Source organism: Ornithorhynchus anatinus, chromosome 17 (assembly GCF_004115215.2).
Source record: "Ornithorhynchus anatinus isolate Pmale09 chromosome 17, mOrnAna1.pri.v4, whole genome shotgun sequence".
Classification (NCBI taxonomy): domain Eukaryota; kingdom Metazoa; phylum Chordata; class Mammalia; order Monotremata; family Ornithorhynchidae; genus Ornithorhynchus; species Ornithorhynchus anatinus.
Window position 1 is genome coordinate 15,036,430 of NC_041744.1, and position 12,121 is coordinate 15,048,550.

The following is a 12,121-nucleotide window of genomic DNA, read 5'->3' on the forward strand; positions in this document are numbered from 1 at the left end:
ACAGGTGAGGAAACTGAGGCAAGGGACAGAGCCAGGATTAACACCTAGGTCCCCTGACTGACACCCAGATCGGGACTCTTTCCCCTAGGCCAAGATACTTTTCAATAAACTGAGAATAATAATACAGCGGCAGCGTAGCCTAGTAGCAGAACCCGGGCCTGGGTGTCAGAAGGATTTAGGTTCTAACCCCACCTCCGCCACTTATCCACTGTGTGACCTTAGGCAAGTCACTTCACTTCTCTGGGCCTCCGTTCCCTCATCTGTAAAATGGGACTGAAAACCTTGAGCCCCATATGGGACACGGACTGGGTCCGGCCTGATTAGCTTATATCTACCTCAGCGTTTAGTACAGTGCCTGGCGCATAGTAAGCACTTAAATACCTAAAAACGAAACAAAAACTGTGGCACGTGTTATGAACTCAGCTCTGTGGGTTAATTGGGGCCCACGGGGTTTACGGGAGGACAGACCTTTGTGGCGAATGTAAGGCTTGATCTGGTTCCAGACCTTAGACAGCAGGCTGGGCTTCAGGCGGTTATACGGTGCATTGGATACTAAATTCGCTAGGCACTGCAAAGCCAAACAAGAGAACGAACACGTCAGGAACGGTGTTGCTTTCAACTTCACCCGTAAACAGAGATCTTTAAGAAAGAGCAGTTTGGGAATAAAGACAAAACATCATCCAAGACATTGAACTGAAAAAAATCAAAATGAGATCTTTACATCTATAAGGGGCATACGTTTTAATCGATCCTACCCCCGGTTACCGGTTGGTACATTGTAGAGAAAACAACTAGACTGCATGCGTCTAGTTCATTGCTGTGTTGTACTTTCCTCAAGCCCTTAGTAAAGTGCTCTGCACATAGTAAGCGCTTAATAAATATGATTCAGTGAATGAACTAGCTTAGACTCATGTACTTTCAATTTTGCCTTTCAGATTAAAACTGCCCTATGTTCCTACTGTATTTAAAATTTTGTCCCTATTTAGGCTTGTGGGCTCCCGTGTGGGACAGGGACTGTGCCCCATCTGATTATCTTAAATCTATTCCAGCGGTTAGTATAGTGCTTGGCACATGGTAAGCATTTATAAAAAACACAATAATAATAATGTAAAATTCCCTGTGACCAAGGCAAAACGACAAGAGGGCAGTTATCTACTGTAATTGTAAATATTTTTCAGTTTGTCTCCCGTCGGAACAAAAATTCTTTGTTGGCAGGGAACACGTTCCTCCTTTAATCTGTACTTACCAAACAGTACAGTGTGCAGAGCCGGGCAGGCGTTCAATAAATATTAACGCTGCCGCTGCTGCTATTACCTTAATTATTTGCGTAATGTTCTGAGAGGAGGATTCGGCCACCAAGGCTAAGAGAAGGCATCGATGTAATTCTCGGATGCTGGATGCAATGGTTACAGAAAAGGGGGTAAATGCCCTTCGGTGGTCACTCGTATCTTCGGCAACAGAAAGGAATTGCTTTGAGCCCTCCAAGATGGCTGACAGAACTTGAAGAGCACAGGCCCGAGTCTGCAATGGTAAATCCACATTTCTGATTAAGACAACGTCTTAATAAAGCGATTTTTCCTACCTCTGTTCTACCCCTAATAGCTGATACTTTTCATCCTGTCATCACAAATACTTCTTTCCCTCCCCTTTGGGTGGGGAGGAGGGGGGGCATGTCCTCATGCCTGATTTATTCTATATATAGTCATTCACTTCACCTGAAATACTTCTACAGATTTCCTCTAGAGTAAATGATGTTGACACTGTTTCTTTTAGTTTAGAAATTCAAGCGAATTCATTTTCCCAAGTGCTTAGGTCAGTGCGCTGCACACAGTAAGCGCTCAATAAATACAGGGGGTATTTGGATAAGTCTTAAAAAAAGTACCTGGGTGTCCGAGTTAACGTCCCGATTCCACCCCAAGGTCACCGTTACAAACCCTTACACTTCTCCTGCCCGTCTGTCTCGCTCTCAGCCCAGCGCAACTATTCTAAAAGGCGAGGTCTCTCGGCAACCAGAGTGCTGTGACGAGATCGCAGAAGCAGCAGCACGGTCTGGTGGATAAAGCCTGGGCCCGGGAGTCAGAAGGACCTGGGTTCTAATCCCAGCGGCCACCACTTGTCTGCTGGGTGACCTTGGGCAAGTCACTTCACTTCTCTGGACTTCAGTTCTCTCCTCTGCAAAATGGGGATTAAGACTGGGAGCCCTTTGTGGGACAGGGACTGTGTTGGACCTGATTAACTTGTCTCTACCCCAGTGCCCGGCGCTTAGTGCCGCAAAAAAATATTTAAAAACACCCAGCAAGGGGAAAGATGAGAAATATTTCACTTCCCATATGTACGGTGCAAGGTTCTCACCTTTGGAGAAGGATCTTTCAATGAAATTGTCATCAAGGACACAGATTGCGGGCTGCCTATTCCAGGTGAATCGGGCACAAAGGCTGACCAATAACCATAGAGAATTTTCTTCTCTATCGATTTGATAGTGGAGAGGAAACAGGTTAACGCCCCTTGGCGAACTTTGGCTTGGTAAAATCTGCGAGACCAAAGAAAAAGAAAGTGGTCTTAGTGGAAGAAAGAACTTGAGAACTACTGGCAGAAGTCTGGTTATTTCCACTTACTATGGAGCTCACTAACTTTAATAAACCCCAAAGAAAGTCAGTTTTGTTTTTTTTTTTAAAGGGCCTGTCAGAATCCGCTTTGAAAATACAATCATATATTTCTTATTTAGGTAACAAAGCACATGGCAGAAGTACAGCTCATTAGAAGTGCTGAAAATGAAAGAAGTGGCAAAAATGTTTTCCAATTACTAACAACTACGGTTAGAGGCAAAAGCAGCAAGGTGTAGTGGATCGAGCACAGGCCTGGAAGTCAGAAGGTCATGGGTTCTTATCCCAGCTCCGCCACTTGTCTGCTGTGTGACCTTGGGTAAGTCACTTCACTTCTCTGGGCCTCAGTTACCTTAACGGTAAAACAGGGATCAATACTGTGAGCCCCACGTGGGACGGGGACTGTTTCCAACTCTATTTGCTTATATCTGCCGCAGTGCTCGGTACAGTGCCTGGCACATAATAATCGCTTAACAAATACCATAATCGTTATTATTAAAAAGGAGGGAAAAGACAGATTTGTTTAGAAAAATACTATTCGCTATACGGCGCTCAGGCGTAAGTGGATAGAGCATGGGCCTGGGAGTCAGAAGGTCATGAGTTCTAATCCCGGATCTGTCGCTCGTCTGCTCTGACACTGGGCAAGTCACTTCACTTTGCTGTGCCTCTACCTCATCTGTAAAATGGGGATTGAGACTGTGAACCCTCTGTGGGACAGGGACTGCATCCAACCCCATCTGCTTGAATCCACCCCAGCGCTTAGTAGAATGCCTGGCACACAGAAAGTGCTTAACAAATACAATGATTATTATTATTATTATTATTAATGGGCAAGAACATATCTTAAACAGTTGATATAAATAACAACCACCTCATTTTGCTCTGCATACCGCCTTCAGCATCGGAATAATCTGACTCGCTGCTGCTGATCCTCTTCCAATTGGAGAAGCAAGAAGAGCCGCGATTCTTCCCTGCAGGCCTCTTTCCATCTAGTGGTGCGGGCTGAGAAGCCAAGCAAGCTCCCCCTTGGCCTTCCCCGCCGTGGAGTTTCAATTTTTCCAGGCCACAGATGGGCTCGGCTCCCACGTCATCATCCGGCTCCTCTTTCGCTTCTTCCCCGGAGTGGCCTTTCTTTTGTTTCGCTTTTGATTTTTTCCTTTTGTTCTGATGTTAATTGCAAAGGAAGGTGAGGGAGACAATGAAAATACCTCCCCCGCAATCTCCTCGCTACTAGCATACGGCACTCAGCTGGACCAACGAACGTGGCCCTCCTGTAATCTTCAGTTGAGCCCCACATGGAACAGGGCCTGTGTCCAACCTGATTAACTTATATCTACCCCAGCACTTAGAACGGTGCTTGGCACATAGTAATTGCTTAACAGGTACCATTATTATAATTATTACTGAGATTACGCAGTAAGTGCTTCAAAATTACCGCGCTTAGTACAGTGCTGTGAACTCAGTAAGCGCTCAATAAATGCCACTGATACTTCACTACGCCAATCAGTAGACCCCCTCTGTCTGATTCAGGCCAATTCAGGGCAGTTATGCCACCCCAGATTATGAGTAAGGACGCATGTCTGCCTGAATATCCCGTCATCAACCCTGGGGATAGAGCGCTCCTTGGTGATTCTGACACGACAAACACAAGTTCTCCTAGGCCGTAACAGAAAATGTCAACTGAGGACTCGGGGCAGCAAAATAAAAATAGAATCATAAATATACAGGTCTCAAGGTGAACTCACACAACTGCAATAAAGCAAAGCGCACTTCCCATTCACGTGGAATAAACAGGGTCACTTCATTTTGGCAAAAACTCATTACTTACAAGGAAACTGTCAGATTTGGCAGCCTAAATCAAATGAACGGGTTTGGTAAATGAAAGATGTAAGGCTATCTCTTGAATGGCTTTTTCGGTATATTACTCATATCGCTTAAAGTTAACGAACAACTGTTCGCTCAGAGAAGGTTTTAGGTAGAAATGACAAGAACAAGCTCATAAAATAAAATATCAACGTACCCCAGTCGGTCTAGAACTGCTTGACTCCGTCTGCTCTTGTTTGACAGGTGATCTCCCGTCGTACTGAGGCAGCGGAGCAGGGTATAAAACCGCAGGCATCTCTATATTCAGTCCAGGAAGTCCGTGAAACATGTATTTCTAAATAGTTAAACACATAAAGACTTTCTCATGCACATACAAAACAAATTCTCCACCGTCCTCGGACTTCCAACACGACTGGCTCCAAAAAGCTCCAGCCTAAGTTGTAACATTTAAGTCTGAACCAATATCCTCGTAGGACTATATAATGTTACAAATGTGGGAATCGGTTCCTGAACCAAGGTCAGATACCCTGTTTTTGCCAAAATTTATCAGAATTGTTATGTCCCTAAAATCCCACCTCCTCAAATAAACCCTCCCGGATTAATTCTCAACAACCCGAATCATCTCAATCTAACGACTTCCTCTAGTATAGGCATTTTATTTATTTCCCTCCTCAGCTCTTGATACACACACGCACAGATGTATATTTATATATGGATAAGGTTATGTGTGTAACAGTGTATAAGAATAAATGAGTTTATACGCAGACAACCGTGAATGTTCATATATTTGTAAAGAATGTTAGATGTGTGTATGTACAATCATTTATTCTGATAACTCTACTTGGAAATATATTTATGCTTGTCTTCCCCATTAGAGCGTAAGCTTCTTGTGGGGAGGGAATGTGTCTCTTCTTACTGTTATACTTTTCAGAGCAGGCCCCAGTTACCAAGAATTTGCAAACTAAAGTCAATACCAGCCAATTCACATCAACAAGTGGATAGAGCATGGGCCTGGGAGTCAGTAAGATCTGGGTTCTAATCCCAGCTCCACCCCTTGTCTGCTGGGTGACTTTGGGCAAGTCGTTTCATTTCTCTGTGCCTCATCTGTAAAATGGGGATTGAGACCATGAGCCCCATGTGGAACAGGGACTGTGCCCAACCCAATTTGCTTGCATCCAACCCAACGCTTAGTAGTGTTTGGCGCAGAGTAAGCGCTTAACAAATGACACAATCATTATTATTAACATTATTATTAACCACATGTAAGCTGGGATTGAAAACTTTAAGGAAAATGGAAGAGAAAAGCGTTCCTGTCTGTTTTCTTTTCCAGTGATCATCTCACACTGATGCCCCTCCGCACCTTTCCGATACTTACCGTTCTTCTTGCATCAAATTTTTCCCCTCATTTGAACAACCAAATGGGTGAATTAAGCACTTAGGGCTAAAGACAATTACCTTGAGGACTGCAAGAAGAGACCCCAGTTGATCGGTCTCTGTAAGTTTCATTTTCCCACCATTCAGGAGGGACTGGATACCTTTCATTGCATTCTGCAACAACTGCCAGCGGGGAGAGAGAGAGAATGTCTTTTAGCAGGCCCATTTTAAAAAATTAGTCTGAATACTGAAAGCTCGTTGTGGGCAGGAAACACGACTATCAACTCTGTTTTACTCCCAAGCACCTACGTACAGTGCTCTGCACAGGAAGCATTCAACAAATTCCAACTGCTAGATTAAAAAGGAAAAATTTGGAGTGCACTATGAATCAAATCAATCAACAGCTCTAGATTACAATTCTGAATACCTACGGAATTTACATTCTACATTCTTTAGAACTAGTGTCATCCCAGGATGTGAGGTCAGGATTTTTTTTTTTTTAATCAGGCATGGCTGAAGAATAATCTAAACTACTTAAAAAAATCTCAAAGGGCTAACCTGTTTGACAACAAAAGGAAAATATAATCCTGGTGTTCTAGGGCTCAGAATTTCACATACCTCAGTATTTGAAAAATACTACCTACCATGCAAAAGAGGATATCATCCATCCCAGAGACTTTTGAAGACTGTAAAATAGTTAGGAAAGTTTGGAAGCAGATGTTTCTGTACGCTTCTTCCAAATATGGTTGTCCTGGCACACTGAAACAGACATGGAACAACACACGCGAGTTAAGTTTGTCGCTCAGACTGTAACACTTATAATGGGGCTCGGAACTCGCTCATTGTAAAAAGATCTTAGCCTGCAGCTCTGAAGAATGGAGAAAACCGAGTCTCAGAGGCATAATGGGATTTCTCCACATTCACTCGGCCAATGAGAGTGCCAGAATTAGAACCCAAATCCACTGACTTCCAAGTTGGAGGTCCTTTCTTCCTCCCCCATTCACTGGGAGCTGGATGTAGGATGGAGAATCACCTAATTCTCTGATGTTATCATTAGTTTTAATCCCCACTTTACAGATGAGGTCACAGAGAAGTAACTTGCCTAAGGTCACGCAGCGGGCAAGTGGAGGACCCGGGATTAGAACCCACATCCTCTGACTTCCAGGCCCAACGCACACGGACGGACCCAGCGATAGTGACCAAGCCCCAAACTAGGAAGGGCCGTTGGTCATTATCCATTAAGGCAGTATGGCATCCTGAGTTCTAATCCCAGCTCTGCGGCTTGTCTGCTGTGTGGTCTTGGGCAAGTCACTTCACTTCTCCGGACTTCAGTTTCCTAACCCGGAAAATGAGGTTTGAGACCATGAGCCCCATACGGAACAGGGACTGTGTCCAACCTGATCTACTTGCAATAATAATAATGATGATGGCATCTGTCAAGCTCTTACTATGTGCCGAGCACTGTTCTAAGCTCTAGGCAAGATACAAGGTAATCAGGTTGTCCCACGTGGAGCTCACAGTCTTAATCCCATTTTACAGATGAGGTAACTGAGGCACTGCAAAGTGAACTGACTTGCCTAAAGTCACACAGCTGATCAACGATGGAGCCGGGATTAGAACCCAAGACCTCTGACTCCCAAGCCCGGGTTCTTTCCATTAGCCGCGCTGCTTCTCATCCTAGCGCTTAGTAACGTGCCTAACAGATTCTGTAATTACTAATTACAACCCACCACCCTTATGCTTTCCCGGACCTCCTGCTTTATTCAGATCATTTTAAATACTGTGGACTTTTGCTCATATAATAATTAATAATAATTGTGGTATTTTTTTTAGAATGGCTTAGGGGACAGACACAGGCCAGGGAGTCACAGGGCCTGCGATATAACTTTAGGCAAGCCACAGAGTGTCTCAGTGGAAAGAGCCCGGGCTTGGGAGTCAGAGGTCATGGGTTCAAATCCCAGCTCCGCCAATTGTCAGCTGTGTGACTGTGGGCTAGTCACTTGACTTCTCTGCGCCTCAGTTACCTCATCTGTAAAATGGGGATTAACTGTGAGCCTCACGTGGGACAACCTGATTACCCTGTATCTACCCCAGCGCTTAGAACAGTGCTCTGCGCATAGTAAGCGCGTAACAAATACCAACATTATTATTCTCTGGGCCTCAGTTACCTCAGCTGCAAAATGGGGATTGGCACATAGTAAGTGCTTAACAAATACCATAATTCTTCTTCTTCTTCTCTGGGCCTCAGTTACCTCACCTGTAAAATGGGGATTGAGACTGTGAGCCCCACGTGGGACAGGGACTGTGTCCAATCCGATTTGCTTGCATCCACTCCAGCGCTTAGTACAGTGCCTGGCCCATAGTAAGTGCTTAAAAAATACCAACATCATCATCATCATTATTACCTGAGACATAAGTTTGCGGCACAATGTACTGCTGCCCTCACGAGTTCAGGGTCGGATTGCACTGGATCAGTCAACTTGATCAAGATTCCCGTTTCTCCTAGCAAGTCTGGAAGGAACTAAAAGAAAGAAAAGTTAGACAGCGCAGGCTAAACGCAGAGCGGGAGATTAATAGCAATCTTTAGCGAAGCTCCCGAAGGGCTGGCTGCTAATTACATCTTTTGGAGAAGCAGGCAAAAACACGAAAGGCACGTCCAGCAGACCGGATTATTTGAAACCAAAGAGGACCACCAGGAATTCAGATCACTCAGTCGTATTTACTGAGCGTTGACTGTGGGCAGAGCACCGTACTAAGCGCTTGGCAGAGTACGACAATATAACAGACACATTCCCCGCCCACAATGAGTTTACGATCTAGAGGGCGGAGACGGACATTAATATTAATCAATAAATTGCAGATCTATACATAAGTGCTGTGGGGCTGGGAGGGGAGGTGAATAAAGGGAGCGAGTCAGGGCGAGGCGGAAGAGAATGGGAGAAAAGGAGAAGAGGGCTTTATCAGGGGAGGCCTTGTGGAGGACTTGTGTCTTCCATAAGGCTTTGTAAGTAACTGTGTCGGATACGTTAAAGTTTGGAGAAGCAGCACGGCCTAGTAAACACAGCACCAGCCTGGGAAACACAGGACCTGGGTTCTAATGCTGGCTCTGCCCCACACTTTCCGTGTGACTTTGGGTGAGTTGCTTTATTTCTCTCTGCCTCAGTTTCCTCACCTGTAAAATGGGGACTCCATCGCTGTCCTGCCGTTCTCTTAGCCTGAGCCCCATATGGAACAGAGAGTGTGTCTGACCCGATTATCTTGTATCGCCTTTAGCACTTAGTACAGTGCTTGGCACAGAGTAAGCACTTAAGAAGGATCGCAATTACTAAATGGGGGCCTTGGAGTAGGAACTAGAGGACTGAGGGAGAAGTAGCTGAGGAAGCTACCAGGGCTCATCAGAGGAAGGACAAGACAAATATGCCCCCAATTTAGAAGCCACTTTTAACTTGCAGTCTATACACTCGCATGAAGGAAGGGAGGGGAAAATTTTCTGCCAATACAACCATTTGCCCCCTTAAGTAAAAGAGGGAAAAAAATAAATCTACCTTCTGACATTTAGGGCCATTGTAGTAGACGAGGGTGGCTAGAGCCTGGAGGATCTCTAAGTGCGTCCAAGAGCTGCACTGCTGAAATGCAGAGATGGTGTAGGCCAAAAGGAAATCCAAGTTCTGTTCATCGACAATCACCTGGTGAGAGAAAGAATATCAAGCAATATTAAGCGTGACTCCCACAGTATTTACTTATTTGCATTTACCTCGTGTGTTTTCAGTTATTGAACATTTATCAATTTACATCTGCTTGTCTTCCTTGTTCAACGGTACTCGACGGAATGTATTCAGTGCCTACTGTGGGCAAAGCACTGTGTGCTGGACAAACTATAAGCTCATCCAGGGCAGGAATGGGATCAGAGACCGTCTGTTACGGTGCTGCTAGGTTGGGAACCCCTAAAAAAACATGGACCATGTCTAATTCCCACCTAAGAAGTCTCTCCCAGCGACTAGTACAGCGTTCAATAAATAGTTGATGATAAAGGATCTAATTTCTGAAAAATATCATAGCTGTTTTGGATGTCCAAAAATACTCAGCCATGAAAAGATATGCACTAATCCCTGCCAATTTAGCAATGTCAAACAGATGGTGCATAGGGGCTGTATTAGTTATGTACATATACTTTAATTTTTATTAAAACGTTAATTTGTTCTTAATCTAATTCTTTCTGGTCCGAGGTCTGTAAGTCTGTGCTAATTCAGATGGCTGATTTTAATGATTCAATCACTATCATTAAAAAAATAAGTTATGGCCAATCAATTATTGAGTGCTTTTTATGTGCAGAGCACTGTATTAATCACTTGGGAGAGTACAATACAGCAGAATTAACAGACCCGATCCCTCCCTATAACAAGCTTACAGTCTGGTATTTACTACTTCTACTACTAATAATAATAATGATCACTGTGGTATTTGTTAAGCGCTTACTATGTGCCACGCACTGTTCTAAGGGTTGGGCTAGATACAAGCAAGTTGGGTTAGACCCACTTCCTGTCCCACATGGGGCTCTCAGTCTTAATCCCCATTTTACAGATGAGGGAACTGAGGCCCAGAGGAAGGGAAGTGACTTACCCAAGGTCACACAGCAGACAAATGGCAGAGCTGGTATTAGAACCCAGGTTCTTCTGACTCCCAGGCCCTTGCTCTATCCACTAGGCCAGGCTGCTTTAAGCACTTACACGTTATGGACCTGGAATATATCTGTTAACTCTGATGTATGGTACTCTCCTGAGCACTTAATACAGTGCTCTGCATACAGTAAGTACTCAATAAATACCACTGATTGATAGAGAGTCCAAAATAAAAAAAAGGATGGCCATGGCAGGGAGTGATACCGTAGTCAATTCTCCCAGAGGCCAGGTTTACTTCATGGAAGGCGCCTTCCCTCTTTCGGACCTCTAAGAGACCACTTTTTTGCACGCTGCACTTTGTATTCACAGTGGTCTGAAAGAATTAGTGTGCCTTTCACAGGGCCCGGATCATGGGAGAAGGAGCATGGTCTACAGATCGAGACCGGGCCTGGGAGTCAGAAGGCCCGGGGTTCGAATCCCATTTCCACTGTTTGCCTGCTGCATGACCTTGGGCAAAGTTACCACATCAGTAAACAGAGATTAAAACTATGAGCCCCATGTGGGCCTGGGACTGTGTCCAACCTGATTACCTTCTATTTATCCCAGCATTTAGAACAGTGCTTGAAACATAGTATGCGCTTAACAAATACTATCAACACTGCGGGACACATGGGAAAGTTCTTGAGGGGAACTGTGTGTACTGGGGTTAAAGTTACAGGGCAGAAGATCAATACTGCCCTGGCAGAAAGAGCCTGGGGCTGATGCCAGGGGACCTGAGTTCTAGAACCAGCTCTGCCACCGCTGTGTGGCCTTGGACAAGTCATTTAACCTCTCTTTAACTTCACCTTCCTCATCTCTAAAAAGGAGATAAAATAATTTCTTTCCCCCGTCACAGGGATGTTGTGTTGACAAAATGAGTGAGAAGATGTGAAAATGCTTTGGAAAAATCAAAGGGGAGGGGAAAAAAACTTAAGTCGTCATCACAGGAATATAGCATGGCCTACTGGACGCAGAATGGGCTTGGGAGTCAGAAGGACCTGGGTTCTAGTCCCCGCTCTACCACTTGATTGCTGTGCGACTTTGGGCAAGTCATTTCACTTCTCTGGGTCTCAGTAATCTCATCTGTAAAATGGAGATTAAGACTGTCAGTCCCATGTGGGGCATGGACTGTGTCCAACCTAATCGCTTTCTATCTACCCCGTGTTTAGAACAGGGCTTGGCACACAGTAAGTGCTTAACAAATACCATTAAAAAAAAAAAAAGACAGCAGCCTACAATGGAGAATGCACAGGAGAGAAATAGAGCCAGTTCTCGCTTTTAAGAACGGGACAATTTTTTTCCTTACCTGCAATCTATTAAGTAAATGGTGAATAAGATGAAAAACTTTGCTGATGAGGTGTTCCTGATTAAAAGGCACTAATTGGCAGGCTTGAACAAGTAACGCACACACTTCCTACGAAAAGAAGAAGAGAAAATACAATAGCAAACCAACACTTACACAAAACACCTGGCTCAAGGGGCATGCCGCGTCCTACTGAGTGAGAGTCAAATAGAAGTGAGGGCTCTGAAGAAAGATAAAAGGAGGAAAAATGAACCCTATAATGGTGAAGTGATGGACTAAAACGGGTCAGTTTTCGAGTTGCCATCTTCTCGCTATCTCGTTGAATGTTTTAAGGCCAGAGTTTCTGTTTGATGTGGAGG

General features: G+C 44.5%; 1 protein-coding gene across 1 annotated transcript in view; it reads right to left on the bottom strand.

Moving 5' to 3' along the window:
• HEATR6 (HEAT repeat containing 6) overlaps positions 1–12,121 on the bottom strand; it is a 30,001-nt gene that overhangs the window by 14,860 nt on the left and 3,020 nt on the right. The window contains exons 2-11 of the mRNA XM_029082620.2: positions 11,766–11,873; positions 9,347–9,487; positions 8,207–8,322; positions 6,446–6,560; positions 5,883–5,984; positions 4,624–4,761; positions 3,475–3,767; positions 2,353–2,530; positions 1,315–1,521; positions 469–568 (exon numbers count right to left, since the gene is read on the bottom strand). Coding sequence (XP_028938453.1) covers positions 469–568; positions 1,315–1,521; positions 2,353–2,530; positions 3,475–3,767; positions 4,624–4,761; positions 5,883–5,984; positions 6,446–6,560; positions 8,207–8,322; positions 9,347–9,487; positions 11,766–11,873 — 1,498 coding nt within the window. The remainder of the gene's footprint in view (positions 1–468; positions 569–1,314; positions 1,522–2,352; positions 2,531–3,474; positions 3,768–4,623; positions 4,762–5,882; positions 5,985–6,445; positions 6,561–8,206; positions 8,323–9,346; positions 9,488–11,765; positions 11,874–12,121) is intronic.